This window comes from Haemaphysalis longicornis, unplaced genomic scaffold (assembly GCF_048455015.1).
Source record: "Haemaphysalis longicornis isolate Haplotype H1 unplaced genomic scaffold, Haemaphysalis longicornis Haplotype H1 scaffold_9, whole genome shotgun sequence".
Taxonomy (NCBI): Eukaryota; Metazoa; Arthropoda; class Arachnida; order Ixodida; family Ixodidae; genus Haemaphysalis; species Haemaphysalis longicornis.
This window is the reverse complement of record NW_027526460.1, coordinates 57,155,269-57,175,921: the sequence shown is the minus strand read 5'-3', so window position 1 is coordinate 57,175,921 and position 20,653 is coordinate 57,155,269. Positions and strand designations below refer to the sequence as shown.

The 20,653-nt window shown below is 47.5% G+C and overlaps 1 protein-coding gene across 3 annotated transcripts in view; it reads left to right on the top strand.

The window, feature by feature from the left end:
- Window positions 1-20,653, top strand: part of Itpr (Inositol 1,4,5,-trisphosphate receptor) — a 49,495-nt gene that overhangs the window by 1,168 nt on the left and 27,674 nt on the right. For 2 of the 3 annotated variants that reach the window (XM_077683021.1, XM_077683020.1), the window contains exons 4-17: window positions 2,721-2,966; window positions 4,822-4,920; window positions 6,794-6,877; window positions 7,286-7,513; window positions 7,651-8,028; window positions 8,118-8,776; window positions 8,947-9,114; window positions 10,266-10,361; window positions 12,271-12,426; window positions 16,225-16,375; window positions 16,934-17,054; window positions 18,329-18,495; window positions 19,483-19,597; window positions 20,201-20,252. In XM_077683021.1, the coding sequence (XP_077539147.1) occupies window positions 2,721-2,966; window positions 4,822-4,920; window positions 6,794-6,877; window positions 7,286-7,513; window positions 7,651-8,028; window positions 8,118-8,776; window positions 8,947-9,114; window positions 10,266-10,361; window positions 12,271-12,426; window positions 16,225-16,375; window positions 16,934-17,054; window positions 18,329-18,495; window positions 19,483-19,597; window positions 20,201-20,252 (2,720 nt within the window). Of the gene's footprint in view, window positions 1-2,720; window positions 2,967-4,821; window positions 4,921-6,793; window positions 6,878-7,285; window positions 7,514-7,650; window positions 8,029-8,117; window positions 8,777-8,946; window positions 9,115-10,265; window positions 10,362-12,270; window positions 12,427-16,224; window positions 16,376-16,933; window positions 17,055-17,133; window positions 17,155-18,328; window positions 18,496-19,482; window positions 19,598-20,200; window positions 20,253-20,653 lie in introns of all 3 variants that reach the window. The other variant, XM_077683019.1, reaches the window with a different exon arrangement.

Here is a 20,653-nt window from a genome sequence, read left to right as displayed (position 1 = left end):
GGGCTAGTTGGTCGATCATACTTAAGGGATATATAGCGCAGAAAAAGACGGACAGAAAGGATGCACAGGGACAAAGCGCTAACTTGCAACTACTGGTTTATTGAAGGAAGCACTTATTTATAACAACAAAGTACATAAAAACAGGCAAACTAAGTGACACAAACCAAAAACAAGGAAAAATAAATTTTATATCAGACTGCACGTTCTTATCGCCCCCTACTCGAGACACGGGCTTTTAAATAAGCAATCTCTTTTGTCGATAAGGCAATTGATGCTTGACTAATGCATCCGTCTCGGTCTTTGTAAATTTCCAGCGCTTCCGCTATTTCTCTGGTTGTCTGGTTCTTGCTTTTTAGCAATATCTTGCCGTTCGAAAACAAGGGCATGCGTTCACAATTGCGACAGTTCTTCCCAATCTGGCCCTGCTTCTGCCGCACGTTATAGTTGTGCTCCCTCAATCTGCAGTTTATGCATCGACCGGTTTGGCCAATGTGTTGCTTACTACACGAAGTTGGAAAGGAGTACACCGCGCTTTCTGCGCATGGTACGAACCGATTTTCAAGCTTTATCGAGCACCCTTTCGGTTTTGGAGCAACTGGATTCGTCTGTTTGCAGAGCCGGGATAGCTTATTTGGCGCAGAAAACAAAGTGTTGACCTTTGCGCACTTTGAACATTTTTAATGTTATGGGATATTCTGCCACTCTCTTATTACGTGGTTCATCCGCATTTCGTGCGCGTCCTTGGTTTTTCGCTTCATGTTAGGTTTTGCGGCCAACCCTTCGCCCACTGAAATAAGTAATGGTTTCGAATGCCCCGAGGCAGCAAGTCGCTCCTCTTGCGTGCTAAAACTTTCTTTTATCATGTGGGTGCATGATTTTTCTAGAGTGTTGCTGTAATGATTTTGACGTAGATAACTGTGAAATTAGCACCTTTTTTAAATCCTTTGGTGGGCGATTGCCTTGGTCTCTGTTGTTTTGTTTTGTTTATGCGACATGGGAACACTGTATCATATAAATAATGCAGGGCTGCACTGGAGCATGTCATGTCACGTATAGTGAACACAAATATTGTATTTACTCGAATTGCATTGGGAGTTCTTGACAAGTTAAAATTGAACTGCTGAAGATATTTTCACTTATCAGCTAATCAGTCACAAAGTACTGTAATTTTTGCATTTGTTATATTGTAGTTTTGCACTGAAGTTCTTAAATTAAATGCTGAAATGCCTATTTTAATTGAGCCAACCATCATTGACATTAAAAGTATTTGTAACAGTCTGCCATATAGATCAACATTTATACGGGCTTACTATGTTGCTAGTCTACTGGGTAAATTTATGTACAGCAATTAGGTTGGGCTGTTTGTCATTGCTAGCTCTTTAATGATGTGGACGAGCCTTGAAAAGAACGGTCAGTGGAAGTAGTCGACAGACCATTAAGCTCGTTTATGTAGCACAGTTGATAACACTCGCATTCGAAAGAAACTAATGAAAAAATCGGACATAACAATCGGGAAGGCAGGAAAAGATGACTAAATCAGAAAGCCCAGCTTTTATGCCAAACGTCATAATAAGCGCAGCACCCAACATGCCACGTGGTCGCGCACGCTTGCAGGTGCCCTTATACTGCCCTGATGGTCTGGCTTTGTCGTGGAATCATTTGGTCTCTTTTAATTTGCCTGCACAGAGCAGTCAGATCACGACTGCTCTCGCAGTAGAATTTTTGTTGGCACATAACATGCGAAGCTACTTTGGCGCAGTTCTTAGCAGCTCAAAGTAACAAATAAGGGACCAGTTATTATATTCTTGTCTACTCCTCAGTGGAAAATGCAGAGTGCACGGCCTGTGTTTGGCAGAATGCCTCTAAAGTTTCCCCTTCGGGTTAACCGGTAGCATTCGATGCGCTGGAACACTTGCTAAGAGCATTTGTAGTAGGTGTTCCCTTTGACAGTCGACCGCACTGTAGCCCACGTTCACAATAGCTCATAGGAGGGAAAACAGTTTGCGGTTGAACATGTGTTTGCTAATTGTCATTTTTGGTTTTCCACACCGTGCTGTGCATGTAAATGACGAAGTTATTAGGTTGATAATTATGTTTTTCTGCACTCTGTTGTATAAAAATCGTTCCGTAAATATTTAGTTTTGTCCATGTTGAACATCAATTGCCTTGTTCAGAAAACAATATTTTGGCATATTTGAAGAAATTTAAGCACCTGGACTCTCTTGTGGTGCTCATTTGAAGTGTAATCCTGCAATGATGAAGGCAAAATGCAACCTTGTTTAACTTGTTATTTCTCTGAGCTCGATTCCAACCCTAAACAACCTTTTCTTTAACAAAAAAAGCGTAAATATTGAAAATCTCAAATTTCGCACTGCATAAAATTAGGTCAGCAGTGGCGTAACGGAGGCAATACTGAAAACGTAGTTACCAGTGTGTTAACTACGTACTATCGTTCAAGTGATGCAATCAAACAGAACCAGAAGCACCAGTACAATCACGCAGTCACGTTTTTGGCGGTGGCTTTGGTTGATGACCACCAATCGTACGAACAAGTCCCTGTGATGTCATCAGGCCCTGTGAAAAGGGGGCAGCTGAGTCGCCACTGTTCCTTGGATCTTTTTTAAGACCTAGTGTGATTGTTGGGAGGTTGCGATGAAACTAATGTCATTGTGACGGGGACAGAGCAGTCTTTTTCAACGCAAAACTTTGTCCCAATTAAGCACGCCGCCGAGCTCGAGAAGAAGCAGAATGAGAGCGAGAAGAAGAAGCTGGTGGGCGAGGTGGTGCAGTATGGCGGGGTGGTGCAGCTGCTGCACGTCAAGAGCAACAAGTACCTGACGGTGAACAAGCGGCTGCCCGCGCTGCTCGAGAAGAACGCCATGCGTGTCTCCCTCGACGCCAACGGCAACGAGGGCTCCTGGTTCTACGTGGTGCCCTTCTACAAGTTACGCTCCACGGGCGACAGCGTGAGTGTTGTCCCCCCCCCTGATGCTCTTCTGCGTGCTGTACGGGTCTGTTACGGGGGTTGGCGTTGGCCAGACGGGAACGATATCAGAAAGGGAAACTGTAGTGCTGGGCAAACACACTAACAGGCAAACTGAACATGGCAGGGTTACGCGCTAAGCTTCCCCTCAAACAGAGTTTGTTTTCAACCATGGTCTGCACAATGTTTAGTCTGTTTAAAGGAAGTGGGAACAGGTTGTTGATAGTGGAGTATTTCCTCTCACCTTTACAAACCCTTGGTAAATTTATGTGCAGCAACTACTGTTGTCAGGTATAAATTTGCAAACTTTGAGGCGCAGTTCCTCTTACCAGAGAATAAGCAAAAAATTGTTTATTGGAAGAACCGGCTTCCTGTCAGTTGTAAGCCTGTGCAGAGCTTACATCAAGTTTGTTTCTGCCAGAGCTGCTCGTGCTGTTCTGTTTCTATTTTTATTTTTTCCGCACCAGACGAAGCGTGAGAGATGGCCAAATAAACAGACTTGACGGTTATTGCTCCTCCAGCCCTTTATTGCTATTTGCAGACCCTGGCTGATCTGCCGCTGAGCCTACGCGAAAAAATTTTAAAGGGTTGTGCTAGTGTCATGGGCGTAAAAAAAAAGTTGTCAGGGTCGTAATGGGAAATGGGGTGTGAACTGGGCATTGTTTATTTCTAGCTTGTGTGTTATAGCCACAAGTACACGTCACTACTTACTTATTTTTGAGCATTATATGTAGACCCAATGAGAAAATGTGCCATGCTTGTGCTGCCTAAAAAGAATGCTTATAACAGAAGGCGGCCCTAAGGTCTTCCTATTTTTAAATCTGGTTATATTGCCCCTGGGGAGATGTCTTTCTAGCAATGCATTTGCATAATGTAGTGAAGCCAACTTTAGAGGGGTTTGAGTTATAGTACTGTGGGCCTTATGGAAGTGTTTAATTAAGAGACGCAAGGGCCTTCATACTGCAGCACCCGAACTTTTATATTTCCTTGAAAGGATGACTTCCCACAGATGCACTTGTGCATGGTAGTGAAGTCTACTTTAAAGGGGCTCGGTATATTGCCGGCTTCAGCACCTATCTGACAATTTCCAAACGGGAAAAAGTCACTGTGTATTTATTTAGTTAGCATTTCAGTGCGTGTCAGTGGTACCAGCATGCTTAATTAAGTGCTTGAGTTGTGAGGGCTAAAATGAACTACTAGTATGGGGTACCTCATTGAATTCTACAGCACACTTTTTGCTTTGATAAAAATCTGATGGGAGGTAGAATATTCTGGGTCTTATGTTGATTTTTGTCCCTCTATGCGGTTATTTGAAGACAGCCCCCTTGTTCTGTCCTAATGGTCAAAATCATGGCCCCCAAAAGAGAGCAAAATGTTTGCTGGTCCAATTTTTTTTCTAAAGTCTGTTTTTTTTCAGGTTTTTGGTCAGCAAACGTTTCGGGCAAAGCATTTTTGTGGTTTTTTTTTCCGTAACAGCTATTATAAAGTGAGTCTCGACAACTTTCTGTTGAGCTGTGTTTATTATCTCCAAATTGTGTGGGTATAGTAAGGGCTGGGTGCTGATGCAAGTTCCTGTCAAAAGTAAACTACTGCATTTATTCAATTATAAAGCGGTCATGATTATAAGGCGAGGGTGCAGTTTGGAGAGTAAAAAAAATCACCATATATATATATATATTGAGCTTCATCAAGGCGGGATGTGACTTTGAGACACCAGATTTTGGGGGAAAACCTTGCCTTATATTCGAATAAATGCGGTAGATGGTGGGGGGGAGGGTGGGGGGGGACAGCTTAGAGGGTGAGTGTGCTGCCCCCTCACCACGCACGCACCCACGCAGGTGGTGGTGGGCGACAAGGTGGTGCTGACGCCGGTGAATGCGGGCCAACCCCTGCACGCCAGCAACCAGGAGCTGCCCGACAACCCGGGCTGCAAGGAGGCAAGGCTGGCTTTCACGTCCCATCGTGTTTTGGGGGGCCCGTGATGTGGGCTGGGGAAGGGATGAAATGCTGTGTCGCTCCCAAGCAAACGGAACTCAAAGCATCAGGCCAGAACATTGTGGCAGGATAGAAGACAGTGTATTCCAGCAAACTTTCGTGGATGATGATGTATCATGATATGTCACCATCTTCAGCAACCACAAGAGCACGTGACCCTAATCATCATCATCAGCAATCTTCCATCTTGTCGCATTGTTACTGGCTGATGCTTTGAGCTCTGTTCGCTTGGGAGCAACATTTCAAGAAAAACATGGTTGAAGTTGGAACGTTGAGCTTTCACGTATCACCTTAGTAAGGTGATACTAGTAGTCCACGGTGGTAAAGGTTGCTACAGATTAGTGCAGAAAACGAGAGGATCTTTAACAGGCTCTGAATGATTGTTTATGCAGGTGTTTTGTTGTTCTTCTTCATTGGAAAAATGGCCTTCGTGGCCAGGAATCAAACCTACAAACTTGTGCACACAGCATGCTACTTTAACCACTTATTTTTTGCAGTGCGTTCGCATATATTTTGTGGTGCGGTTGACAGCCTTTCTATGTTTTATATCCTGAGGATAGGTACTGGTGGGATTTGCAGTTGATGTCCGTATCATGTCTTTGCAAACTGCTCTAGCATGAGAGCACTAGGTGCCCAGCCTTGTAAAATTGTGCCTATCGCCAAGGGGAGTAACAGGGTGAGGGAAAAGTGAGAGAGGTAAGAGGGAGAGACGAACTTCCCACTTACATACATTTTTTTAAATGACATTTCCTCCTCTGAAGCAAGGTGGCAAGTTAAGCTAGTTGGTTCAGATTCAGATTCATGATGAAAAACAGCACAAGAAACACAGGGAGTAAAGACGAGGGGACTACGCACAGTGCCTAACTTGCAACTGAATGTTTACTAGAAAGAAAACACGTATTTATACACAAAACTCTACTATTGCGTGAACAGATAACACGGGGATTGCACGATGTTCTGCATCCAAGAAGTGAATACACTCTGCTAGCGGATAAGAAATTGAAATTCCTTGGCCGGTAATTGCACAGAAGGAGCACTAACGCACTTACCTTCATTGCATTCAATATGGAAAGCCTCTATTATCTTTCTGACATGCTGGTTTTTATGTTTGGCGACTACTTTTGAATCCTTAAAGACAGGGAAACAACCTTTACATTTTTTGCAGTGCTGTGCAATGTGTGAATAGTCATCACCCTTCAAAGGACGTCTATGCTCCATGAGTCGAATGTTAACGCATGTTAACGCATCGGCCCGTCTGCCCAATATAAACTTTACTACACAAAAAAAGGAATCACATACACCGCATCAGCACTACAAGGCACAAAACTTGACACATGTTTTACTCCACAGCATCCAGGTGTATCTGTATCTGCCAACCTCCTATATACTGCACTTCATATCTTTCCTAATTTGTTTGGCACCGAGAACAGGACGTTTCCACCATAACGGTGCGCTACATTTTTGAATTAAGCCATGGGACAAAACGTGCACGTGTGGCATGACTGAGAGGTCTTTTTTCCTACAATGTGCTTCTCTGCCCGCTATGGAGCCAGATTTAACCCACTTTGGTACTTTGTTAACAAGACGTATTACATGCTTGCTGTACCCGGCTGACGTCAGCCTTACTATTTGTTCAGAAAAGTTGTCGGCATACTGATGGACACATGACTTTACGAAAACGCGGCGTAAGGAAGATACAGATTTCCTTCTGTGTGTATTTGAAATGAGTAGTGCTTATTGTTCTGATCTAGACACTCGCAAATTATAAAAGGTGCTTTTCAAATAATGTTGTTATGCCGAACGCTTGCTTTTCAGGTGAATGCCGTCAGCTCGAACACCAGCTGGAAGATCTCGCTGTTCATGGAACACAAGGAGAATGTTGATGATGTACTCAAAGGGGTGAGTGGGTGTGTTTTCTCTCATCACCTCCATGTTCCACGCGAAGGCGATTCCACCTTGTATGCCCCCTTTTTTGGAGGGCGCAGAATGTCCTGACGTATAAATGACGAGTTGGGACACGTGACAGAATGCCTGACAAATAATGCCAGTACATAAATGGGAATGCAATGCTTCCCACTCAGACATTGTTGCATGTGTGGGTGAGTTGTTTTGTGGTCTAAATTGCCTAGCATTGCGCCTATGTGCAGTACCATCCCAGCATGTTTAGAAAAAAAATTGTCAGTTTGGTTTTACCAAGCACACATTGGCACCCTGTGGCACCTCGTCTGTTCTTGCCATGGCAATTTTCAGGTTGTGGTTTTCTTTTTGTCGAGTTGCCGCATCGGTGTGCGCTGTGTTGCGGTGCAGGGAGATGTGGTGCGGCTGTTCCACGCGGAGCAGGAGAAGTTCCTGACAATGGATGACTACCGCAAGAAGCAGTACGTGTTCCTGCGGTCGACGGGGCGTACCACGGCCACGGCCGCCACCAGCTCCAAGGCCCTGTGGGAGGTGGAGGTGGTGCAGCACGACCCCTGCCGCGGGGGCGCCGGCCACTGGAACAGCCTCTTCCGACTCAAGCACCTGGCCACGGGACAGGTACCTCCTCCCCTCCTTGTTTTGGGGGCCAAGCCAGAAATAGTCCTGCAGTGGACAAGCTCTAACAGAATTAGCTGCAGCAAGGAGGGCAGTGTCATTTCACGAATGAACAAGCAGTGTCATGCGTCCCTGCCCAGTACCTGGCGGCCGAGGTGGACGAGGACCCGACGCCGGACCCGACGCGGGCCAAGCTGCGGGGCCCCCCGGGCAGCCCCGTGTACTGCCTGGTGGCGGTGCCCCAGAGCAGCGACATTGCCTCCATCTTCGAGCTGGATGCCACCACGCTGTCCCGGGCTGACGACCTGGTGCCCCAGTCCTCATACGTGCGGCTGCGCCACCTGTGCACCAACACGTGGGTGCACAGCACGGCCATCCCCATTGACAGCGAGGAGGAGCGGCCTGTCATGTGGCGCCTCGGCTGTGCCCCGGCCAAGGAGGACCGCGAGGCCTTTGCCGTGGTGCCCGTCTCGGCCAGCGAGGTGCGCGACCTCGACTTCGCCAACGACGCCTGCCAGGTATGCACATTCGATGAGGGGAGGGCCCTTCTTTCTCTCCCTCACCGGAACAAAGTCGCCTCTACCCATTCCCTCGTTATATTACGCAGGTGCTGCAGCTGCTGGTGGGCGCCCTGGAAGGCGGGCGGGCCGGAGTGACGGAGCGGCGGCTGCTCCTGCAGCTGCTGCAGGAGGTGATCTACTTCACGGCCAGCCGCGAGGGGGACCCCAACAAGGCGGACCCCCTGGAGCTGGTGGTGACGCGCCCCAACCGGGAGCGCCAGAAGCTGCTGCGCGAGCAGAACGTGCTGCGCCAGCTGTTCCACATCCTGCAGGCGCCCTTCACGGACTCCGGCCAGGGGCCCCTGCTGCGCATGGAGGACCTGGCGGACCCCCGCTACGCGCCCTACAAGCACATGTGCCGCCTGTGCTACCGCATCCTGCGCCTCTCGCAGCAGGACTACCGCAAAAACCAGGAGTACATCGCCAAGTGGTTCGGCTTCATGCAGAAGCAGATCGGCTACGACGTCCTCGCCGAGGACACCATCACGGCCCTGCTGCACAGCAACCGCAAGCTGCTCGAGAAGCACATCACGGCCGCCGAGATCGAGACCTTTGTCTCGCTGGTGCGCCAGTGCCGCGAGAGCCGCTTCCTCGACTACCTCTCGGACCTGTGCATCTCCAACCGGCAGGCCATCCCGGTCACCCAGGAGCTCATCTGCAAGGCCGTCCTCTCACCCCACAACGCCGACATCCTCATCGAGACCAGGTGGGCGGTCTGGCTAGGTTTGTTCAGTGAGCCTTGGGTGTGAAGGTGGCACAGAACAAGCGGTGTTAAACCACTTGGGGGTGTTCTCAGCGAAAGCTTTGTGTTTGTTATGGACGGGCTTGCATGCGGTGTTGCCAAGTTGGGTAAGCTGGGCCCTCCTCGTTGTGCAGGGTGGTGCGCAGCCAGGTGGAGCTGGAGATGGAAGGGGGGCCCCCGACCCTGGCCGTGGAGGAGCAGGTGCTGCTGCTGTGGGACAGCGGCCGCCAGGCACGCAGCATCGTCGAGCTGGCACAGGACACCGACTGCCCCAGCGCCCGGGCCACTCTCGACTACTACAGGTGTGGGGGACACCTCCTTCTTTGGGCCTCGCACCGTAGGGCAACCTCGCCTCGTCCGTTGTCAGTTTTGCATTGCTATATCTCAACCTGACAATGTTTGCCTTTGTCGTGCTTATCCCTTGCATTTAGTTAAAGGGCATCTAAATGGGATAGCTCCTGCAGTTAGGGACAAGAGTGTTGGGGAAGATTATTGTTGTCAGATTATTGCAGTACAAAGTGGCCACTAGATTTGCCATGGGAATGCTCTATAAGTTATGCTTATGCCAAGGTCAGTATGCCAGGCATTAGCAAGGTTTTGGTTGCAGTTTTAAGTGCGAAGCACTTTAGGGGCCTGGCTTGTCGTTGTAGCTTGTCTGGGGTCACGGCTTCACGCACCCAAACAGAGGCTTCGAAAAGAAAACCGCTTCCCCTGGTCAGGATCGAACCTGGGTCTCTCGCGTTACGGAGCTAATGTCTATCCCATTGCGCCACAGAGACGCACAGTACCCATATGCAAAGTGAAGGGGGTGATCTTTGCCCTGTGCCATTGCCACGGACGCTGCCATTGCTAGGCCGCAAATAAGTGCACAATAGTAAAAAAATGAGAAAAAAATCCAATTAACGCATTATATACCCCAAAATAATGAAAACTCAAACCAGTGTCTGTTTATAAGTATTTCCAGGGGCTGCGGCCTCCTCTCTTCACTACTTTCGCTATCAACACCAGGCTGATACCAAAACTAGTCAAGAGAGGACGCCACAGCACCTCGTGGCAAGAGAGTAGGATCAGGGCCGCCTATCTCGGGCAATGTTATACAGGTGGCGTTCGTTACTAAATGCACAAAAATTGCAAAAAACATCAACACAAGGTACTCACAAGAACAAGTTTGCAATGGATAAAGAAAAAGGGAAACAACTAGGTAATTCCGGTAGTCCTTTGATGACCACTGATTTTTATCTGTCCTTCACAGCATTTGTTTACTGTCCTGGCTAAGATAGAAAACTTAATTATCCGACTGTGTGTGTTCGGTCCTCACTGCACCAACTCATAATCGCCGCGTGCACCACGTTGAGGCATGAGCTATCATCCCTTCATCGTCTCCAGCCTACTACACCTCGCAGCACAAGGTGTTCTATCATGCCAAATAACCCCTTATCTTTACGGTGTGCAGGCATCAGCTGGACCTCTTCTCGGGAATGTGCTTGGACAGGCAGTACCTGGCCATCAACAGCCTGTCACCTCACCTGGACATTGAACTGATCCACAAGTGAGGAGAACTCTCTTCTCTCGATGCACGATGACAGCCGTGCGCGGATTTTGCTTCCCTTGACTGGGTGATAGTCACAAAAATTGCACATGTGATGAGTAACAGGAGTAGTTTGATGTGCAATATATTCTTATAGGAAATTTTGAGCTGTGAAGGCAACAGTTTCAGTTGCCAAATGCCATGATGGGCTCTTTCTTTTTCACGGCAGGCTCTCTTTCTAAGTGGAAAACATCGGAATCATGCCAGGAATGTTTTTAAATTTGTTTTATTTGTGTTTTATGACTATTGGGGAGGCTACGGCTGTACTATCGTGATAAATTGAAATACAAACGACGGAGCACGTGGCTTTCAGTACATGCCGCGCATCCTGGCGACGGTCCGCTTATGTGTAGTGCGAACAAGTTACGAGAGTTTTTGTCCAACGTTGATATGGAAACACTGTCGTCCAGCGTGTGAGCGTTTTGGTTTGCCTTCCCGCTGCGTTCGGCGCCCGCTCATGCGAGTGGCCGCCAAACTTCGTCGCTGCACGGAGTGAAAACGGCGCACACACCTTTTTTTCCTTCATTCTTTATTTCGTGCTGAGCGCCCAACGGACTATGGAAATACGATGGTCTTTTCATATCAAGGTTGGTTATGAACTCTTATAACTTGTTCCTACTGCGCATACGTGTCCCGTTGCCAGGATGCATGGCATGTACTGAGAGCCATGTGCTCCGTTGTTTGTATTTCAGTTTATCACGATGGTACAAGGCTTCCAGTATACAGGGTTCGCACAGGTCCTTGAAAACCTTGAAAACCCTTGAATTTAGAAGTGTCAATTTCAAGGCCTGGAAAGTCCTGGAATTTTTTAGCGGTCCTTGAAAACCCTTGATATTTCCGGGGAGAATCAATGGCCCTGTCTTTTCACAAGAATTTAAAGTGTTTGTCATGGATTTTAGGTGTTTACAAATGTAAAGAAACGTTGTAACAATCAAGTTTCAGTGTATTGCGTGAAATTACAAGTTTGGTGGATTTTCATTATTACAAGGCAACATTGGGAGCAGGCACTTGTCAATCCAATCCATATCACGATACAATCCAGTAAAAGCCAGCTTCTGTTCTCTATCTTGCATCTAGTCTGTGGACGGCCTTTCATTGCATGTTTGCTGTGCCTCATACGCTCCATCTGCGTTTGCTTTTACGTGCAATTGGTGGACGTGTACATAGTTCATCCTGCCTTGAAGCAAAACTTGCTCGATTTAATTTCAGCTGATTGTCTTGCTGACAAAGCAGGAGATACAGGCAACATTAACAAAGTTTTGAAATCAAACAGCCTCAGCAAAACACCAAGAAAAAAGAAAAACCTGTAAATACCAGCCCTGAAATCAGAAAAATAAGGCTGGGGGAGCATTTACGAACCCGTTAGCACCTATCTAGATGTGCACTAATGTGCTTAGGTATTGTGCAATAAAAAACTTTTGCATTGTGTTGGAAAAGTTATAAATAATCCCAGATAAAACAGTAGATGGGGACCTTGAAAATGTGTTTTCTGGTCCTTGAAAGTCCTTGAAAATCCTTGAATTTTTGCTTTTGAAGCCTGTACGAACCCTGAGTATAGTGTCTGTTGCAGCCTTTGTGGGACCTAGGATCAGCAAGCCAGTATGACAGTTGCTTTTCCTATGTTAAAGAAGCTACGCTTTGCTTTCATGTTTATGGCAAAAAAACATGGAGGAAGAAACGTACTGTGTAAGCACCGGCTGCAGGAATGACAGGACATGAGCGCTGCAGTAGGGGGCTGTTAGCAGCAACTGTGTGGCACACCCTAGAGTCGCTCACGCACCAGCCCCCCGAAAAGATGGGGAGCCCTTGGTGGCAGGCTCCATCAGAGCTGGGCCCGCATCATTTTTCCCCCTGTGGCCTTGCACGGCAGGTGCATGGCGGACGAGAACCTGCCGTACGAGCTGCGGGCGGCCTTCTGCCGGCTGATGCTGCACATGCACGTGGACCGGGACCCCCAGGAGCTGATCACGCCGGTCAAGTACGCCCGCCTCTGGTCCGACATACCCGAGCAGCTCTCCATCCAGGAGTGAGTACTGGTGGCTCCCTCTCTCTCTGACGGGCAGAAGCGGTGGTTAAGCTAGCACTTTGTGGCAGTGCCATCTTTGGAAGCCTCACGCGCTTGCCAGGGCTCCCAACTGGGATACGGACTTCCCAGTGGATGTCGTTTGAACACCGTCACAGCCAAGGTACAGTGTACTAGAAGAGAAAGGTGTGTCGTTTGGGGCCGATTAGGGGCCGATTAGGGGGTCCCTCTTGCAATGAAAATTTCTGCTGACGAACTCCTGTTGTAAGCAGCGCCCCTGGCGGCCGATGCTTACCAGATGGTTTTAGAAGCTTTGTTTGTGAAATTAATCCTTATCTATCACCCTAAAGAGTCTCCTTTCTTTATTTCATGATATAAAGTTTTATGAAACCCGTCAAATGATTGCTTAGTTTGATTTAAAAGCTTATAGGTGGCGGTGGCTGCAACAGGAGTTCTTTCGGGGATGCCTGCTGCTCCATCACAATTTTTTTCATCGCAAAAGGGACCCTCGCTCTCCATTGGTTTTTCCCCTCACGACACACCTTACCTTCTAGGACACTGTAGCCAAGGCATTCCATTTTGTGAAACAGAGTCGAGATTCCGGGCATGACTGAGGTGAGGAGGTAATATATGCCCCGGGTAACGGCCGTGCCATGACAAGCACAGCGGCACCTCCCAGGCAGGTGGGGGGGTACAACATCATGTTGTGGGAGATGTCTGTCGGGGAATTGCGTAATTATAGTACTGGTTAGTCAGAGGTTGCATGCCACATAGTAAGGGAACTGAAAAGGGACAGTGCCAGCATTGACACCTAGCCAAGAGGGAGAGATAAGCTATTCAAAAGAGATGGGCATAGTGTGTATATGTAATGTGGGATAGTGTCTTTACGTGGTGGTGGTTCTTGATAATAAAGAGAGATCACAGTGGCATAAAATGACGTGTGTGTCGGCCACAAGTGTGGGCAGAGTAAGGTGAAGTGTCACAGTGTGCAACACCATTGCCGGGCAATTCGCCACAGAGTGTTTTTGTTCATTCTCTTTTTTTTCTTTCAGCCCGTGTGTGGTTTGTTAATCTCTGCTCTGGTGATTTGTGCTGTTGTGGGCTGGTGAGGTATAGCTAGGCAACCACAACAGAGCTACCCAGACACCCCCACCTCCCTTATATAGTGCAGTGTGGTTAAACATCAAGATAGTAATTGATATGGGCATGTTGTAAGGCAGGCAAGTAACACATAGTGCTTGTCTTAAAAACAATGTATATTGAGTGTCCGAATGTCAAATTAGGGATTACGAATCATAAAATGGTAAAAGCTGACTCCGAATTGAATAGAGTATTCTCAGATATGAATGCTAGTAAGAACTGGTTGTGAATCGAACCAAATATAAAAAAAATATATAGGGGGTAAAGCTTCTAAAACAGAAATACGAAAAAAGGAGGGGAGGCAGTAGGGACTTAACACATTTGAGTGTTCATATACTAGTGCTTGATTACAAAATGGTATAGAAAATTCAAAATAAAAGATTAAAAACAAAATGTCAAAGCAGTAGATTGATTGATTGGTTGGTTGGTTGGGTTGGGTTGGGTTGGGTTGGGTTGGGTTGGGTTGGGTTGGGTTGGGTTGGGTTGGTTGATTGGTTGATTGGTTGATTGGTTGATTGAAGGGTTTAACGCGCCAACGCAACGCAGGCGATGAGGTGCGCGTGTCAAAGCGGTAGAACAAAAATTTAACACACATTGCCGTAAAGAAATGGGGGTTCCTCAACATGCTCTGAACACTGCAAGCATATTTGTTCCCACAGTATTACTGGTCCATGCAGTAATTGAGAAGAGGAACTTGCTTGGCATGCTAGTAGCTGGTACGACCAATGTCCGAGTGGGGGAAAACATGAACTGCGAAACTCGTGATTCCTCGTGCATGGCACAATATTGCCAGGAAACTTTTTTCCAGCTTATAAATTCTACGCAAGTAGTGTACCTCCTCAGCCTACATACACGTACACCGAGGTTAGCACACACTTTTTTCGTGCAGTGCTTGCCTATGCATGGCACTTTCTCAAAGCATCTCTGTCGCATGAAAGATCCGACCCATAAGGGCAGGTCATGCGGCAGCACCAACTTTTATTGCTCCATTATTCATAAATTTGAATGTTTGAAAAGTTTGAGTCTTCGAATACTTTGAGCGGTTAAATTGTGCTGTGAATCGATTCGTATTGCAACCACTTGTTTGTGAAGTTTTTGAAGTTTCGAGCGTTCTCACCACTCTAACATCATATCAGCTCGTGTATAAAAACAGGCCATCGAGGAGAGGTGGCATTTCAAGGGAGCAGTTTGGCCAATGCCAAGCTTCAGTTCCTGCACAATAGTCCAGGGCGCGTATATGCGTTTCCTAGTCAGTACAGCCAGGCGTCACCTGAGCTTGCTTATGGGGGTTATATCACAGCATAAACGTACCGAAAGCATACAAAACCATCCTAACTGAAATAAATAACAGCCAAAACAGACCTGCAATGGTTGAAAACCACGGCGTAGAAAAATGTTCAACAGAAATAACCGAAACCGACCTGAAAGAGGAAAACCCGCAAAAACGTACAAGAAGCAGTAGCTGAAACTGACCAAAAGGCAACGAAAATACCCGAAATCCAATGTATAATGCATAAAGATGTCATGAATAGATTATATGCGTGATAGCAAATGTTAATACAGTCAAACCCGGATATATCGAACTCGCAAAAAACGGTCATTAGTTCGATATATCGTATAATTCGATATATAATGTAGAATTTGACAATGCACAGAACGTACCTCATCACTAACTGTTGTTTACTTGCAAGATACATGCTCCGCGGGCACACTAGCGCGAGAAATAGTCTCCGATCTTCTTTTGCTTCATCACTTTCGAAGCATTGTTGAGCACACACTTTTCAACATTGTCAAGTGACTCGAAACAGCTGAGCCCACAGCCTTCTATTGCCGCGCAGTGGCGGCGAAGAACGCTCAGCGCGTGAAGAGCATCGGAACATGGGGGCGGGGCGGAACTCGTCGAGTCCTCACAGTTGAACACAGATGAACAAGGCGTACCGATGCGTCGTCAACCGCGAAAACACGAAAAGGGAAGCATGCATAGAAGCGAGGGGAGAGAGAGCCCGCCGCGCGAGACTGGCGAGACAGCGGGAGAGTGTGGTCCAACCACTATTTCCAGGGGGTGGCTGTCAGAGTGAGTGAGAGCGCGAGCGCTTGGGCTAAGTGACTTTTCAAACTGGGGGAGGAGGCGTAGGCAGCTCGCCCAGCTGCCGCGCGGGAAAGCCAACTTCGGGGGCAATCTTGCGCTGCCGAAGTTCGATATATAGGTTGCGGCTGCCTTTTTTGTTCGATGTAGCCGTACTTTTTGCTATATATTCTCCCGGTAACATTATAGTGCACAATAATTGTTCGATATATGGGTTAATTCGATGTAAACGGGTTCGATATAGTTGGGTTTGACTGTATTCCATTATGACAAACCCTTAAAAAAAAAAAAAAGAGCGGTAATGGGATTTGAACATGGGTTAGGATGTTTGCTTCGCAGGAGCGGAACTACTACACTACGAGACCAAGCGGTTCTGAGCGATTAAATTGAGGGTCACAAGCACGTGGACATAGCTTCAAACATGCCCCTAGATGGTGCCATGTGTCGCTTGGCTGTGCTGACTAGAAAACGCCTATATGCGTCCAGGGCGCCTGTTGATGCATAGCTTCTAATCCGGTATGACGTGCACGAGACTCCCAGGCTCATGCTTGTGCGGGCGTTGTTGTGCGGTGCAGCTACGACGCCAACCGGCACCCCGACCTGGGCAAAGAGGCCGTGCAGCGCAAGTTCAAGCCCACCATCACCTTTGTGGAGGACTACCTCTGCAACGTGGTCGGCCACGTCTGGTCCTTTGCTGACCGCGAGCAGAACAAGCTCACCTTCGAGGTGCGTCTTCTCCTCCTTCTTTTCTCCTGCGTGCAAGAAAAAAGAGCTCACACCTTATGCCCCATTAGGTCTAGCAAACAAGGACGCAGTTGGATGGCGGGAAAAACCTTTTCTTTTTCCAAACTCTCTCTTGTTCACTCTGTGACCTTCGATTTACGTGATGGTTTTGCCCATCTGGGGGTGCTGTGGCATGATGTTATCTCTGCACTATGGCATCATTAAACATGACCAGTGCTTGTTTGCCAGACGTTTTGTCTTGTAAGGCTGTAATGATTGCAAGAGTATGCATTACTTCAGAATTATCCGTGCTGCTGAGTAAAACCTGGGGTGATGTATCATAATATTCGCATTTTTATGGGCCACTTTTATGCCAAATGGTGCCCTAATGGCTGGCATCCATTTGACAACAAATGCACGGTAACACACTGTTTAGCGAACGGTGGCCCTGTCAATGTCCTGCAGCACTTTTCCTGTAAGACAGCTTATAAAGCATTGCATTGTGTCACTGATCCACGATTGTCCTTTTCTATGGCTTCCTCCCCCCCTCCCTTTTTCCAGGTGGTGAAGCTTGCCAGAGAACTCATCTACTTTGGCTTCTACAGCTTCAGCGACCTGCTGCGTCTCACCAAGACTCTCCTCAACATCCTCGACTGTGTCCCCGAGGCAGCCATCGCCAATGGTGAGTGGGCAGCGTTGAAGCGGCTCTCTAGCTTCACTAAAATCCGCTGTCTCTCTTATTTCCCCGTTGAACAAAGAAGTACCCGAGAAGAGTTCGCCAAGTGAGTAGCGTGGTGCACTTGCCTCCATTTGCCTGAACCTCTTGCGGCCTGGAATTCAGCACTGACTCCTCCCTTCCCTGTTGTCGATTGCATAGCTTGGAGAATGACATGGTGTGTCCTTGGAAACTGCTCGACTGTTTGGTGTTTGAAAAAGGAAAGGAAAGGTTTTGAGGGAACACGTGTCAAATTCAGTTGTCAGTGTGAACCAGTCTTTCCATAGCGACACAGTTTTTGTTTGCCGATGCAGTTGAGAATGGTGTGTGGATGCTGTCCTTGATGTGCATGGCCAGTGGTGTTGTGACAAAGTGTGGTTGCCGGTGAGGCAATGAAAATGGTATTAATACCGTATTTTCTGGTCTATAAGTCGCACCCCCCGTCAAAACGACAGTTTTTCCGAAGAGAAAAAAGAAAAAAAACGTATATAAGTTGCACCGGTGTATAAGATGCACCGGTGTACAAAACGCACTGGATCAGTTCGTTAGAAAGTGCGGTGAAAGTACGTGGTTGCGGCGGCCGCCGCCTCTGAATGCATCCCCCAGTAAGCAGTTCTAGACACGTACATCTACCTTCCGAAGTCTGGTTTATTGATACACACAGATGGCATGTACTTACAAACAGCATTTAGGCAAAACCATTGAAGCCTTCTTCCTCCGAATTGCTAACAAATAATTCATTTAGACCAAAGAGCTGCGTCTCTTTAATGTGCGCTGACATCACGCAGCACAAAGGCACCTTTTTGAGCGCAGACCACACTCAGCCGCCACGTACCGGATTTATTCCATACATAAGTCGCACCGGTGGATAAGACGCTCAAATGAAAATTTCAGAAAAAAAAAAACGTGACTTATACATCAGAAAATACAGTACAGTGTAAATTCGGCATTCCCCTGTTTGTCTGTTGTGGACCTTGAAATTGGAGAAGCATGCTTCCAATCGTGGCCTGTGTGTATTCTATGTGTACCAGCCGGGCTGCCACTCAGGCGGTCTTGAACTTGTCGAGTTGCCTAGGTCCGCATTGTTTGCGAGGGTCTGGGATTGTACAGAACAAATCAGGGGGGAGAAGGAGAGCTGACAGCACGTAACCATGGCGTAGTTACCACCAGGCTGTTGTGGCATGTGTTGTGGCACGTGCGGTGCCATTGCTGAGTGGTGTGTTGTGCGCATGCGTTCGTAGCCCAGGGGAGTGTGCTCAAGTCCCTTGGTGACGTGGGCACGGTGGTGACCAACATGGTGCTCGGGTCCAACACGCTGGCCAAGACGCCGGCCCCGACACCCCGCAAGAGTGCCGCCGAGGACACCCTCGTCATGGACACCAAGCTGAAGATCATCGAGATCTTGCAGGCAAGCTGGGACATCTGTAGTTGGTGTGGCAGCCTGCAGGGCACCTCGAGACGTGATTTACACAAAAAGCTTAGATGTATTTTTTTGCGGAGCACTTTCCGCTAAATGTGGTTCGCTTTTTTAATTATACTTCTTAATTTTTTTCTTGTGGCAACATTGCAGCAGTCGTTGGGGCGGGAAAGATTTTGTTCTGGGGAGCAGGGGAAGAATTAGAAATGTCATGGTTATTGGAAGGATTGGAAAGAGAATGGTGGAAATTAGACGTGAAGAGGCTGGTGCAGTCTCTCTTCTCTCTTGGCTGCACCTATCTCCAAGCTTGGATTATTTCGCTCTGCTCTCTTGTTTTATATGTTTTGGTTTTTCTGGTGGACGATGTGACGTCTGTAACCATTACAGCTCACTCTCACTGCTCCCTGGCACTTCCTGCCTCAAACTGTGGTTTCCTTCCTTGTTGTGGCTATGACGCCATCGCTTTACTTCAAACTTCTTACCTGGGTCGCTTAGACCATGTGGTTGTACGGTAGATCGAGGTTGCGGGAACACTGGAGAGCTCAGGCAGCAACAGCAACGGTATGGCAAGATCAAGAGCCACCGAATGGCAAACTTCTCGGACGGTGAGGTGCAATAAACGAGCTGAAAAACAATAAAAGAGGCAGGGGGGTAGCAATGTTCACAGCAAACTGATGGGAAGTGCCAAAATGAATGTGAAGCGCCCAAGGCAACTTGAAGGGAACATGTGAAGCAGACTAAAACAACACCATTCTGACATGAAACGTGAGAAATCTTGACTAGGGCATTGGCCGGTACAGCATTACAGGGGCAATTCCCCCTCAGCAAAGTCATGCGTTGCCTTTCTTGGGCTACAAAGGCACACTTGTGACAGACTTGTGACAGGTCAATGAAGCAGCAGGTGCTAGGTGACGTTGCCGGCACTGTGCCATGGAGTGTGCCTTTCTTCTTGCTCGCTCATCGCGTGTTGTGGTGCAGTTCATCCTGAACGTGCGGCTGGACTACCGCATCACGGGCCTGCTGACCATCTTCAAGCGGGAGTTCCAGGAGAGCCACGAGAAGGCCGACGAGACCATCGTCGTGGGCGACAAGGGTGCGTGGGCTTTTCTTGGAAGGAGTTATGGTCGTGCACCTCGCAGATACGCCCCGCCTGCTACTTGCTGCATCAGCATGATGAAATAAACGGGCAACAAAATGGGACCTGAAGGTGTGGGCATCGTCTTAGCTAAGGGAATAAATTACTATGTAATTGAAATTTCAGGGGTTCGATGGCCTGCTGCGGGGAACACAGAGCTGCTGTAGTATTCGTTGTATTTCTTCGCTTCTTTGGGATTTTTTGTTTTTGTTTTCATTTACTTTCTTCTGAAAATGTTCTTTGGGGCTGGAAAGGAATTTTCAAAGGGCATCTCTTTTGAATAAGGAAGGATGTATGTTGCCTTCATTGTCTTTTTTTGGTGCTACAATGTTTTGCATCCCAGTGCACCTACTTCATAAAAATACTAGTAACAATAAAAAAAGAATTTTTCCCGGGTGGATAAAATTTTTTCAGGCATTCTGCACTCCAGCATGATGAAAATGTAGCTGTTATTTGTAGAGTTGTCGTACAATAGCCGCAGCATCATGCAGTTGTTTTGATAGCAGGGTGTGTGGGTAGAACATAATTATGCCGGTATTTCTTTCCCCCCCTCTGCTGCAGGTGTGGACATGGAGCGGATCGGCAGAGAGGCGGAGGCCATCTTTGGGGGAACGTGAGTGGCTGCCTTTCACCCTTGGGGGCCATCCAAATGGCCTATCGTCTTTTTTGTTGGAAAGAGTTATTACATTTATTACATTATTAAATTAGAGTTATTACATTATTATTTTGTGGGAAAGAGTTATTATTATTATGTGAGGGCGTTGCCTAGGCAGAAATGCTCGGGATGCTGCATGCAAAGGTAAAATTTATGTTCTTTAGAAATTCTAAAGCAGTCATTGAAATGTTATTTATCGAGCCGGTTTGAGTACTAGTACTGTAGAGGAAGAGCACCTCGTTATTCCATACGTTGAAGTTCACCTGGTCATTCTGCAGAGTATGCTCATGGAATGCTCGCTATCCAAAGCCTCCTTTGTCTCGTTAGTCAAGGTTGGCTGTTTGATGCCGTTTTTCTGC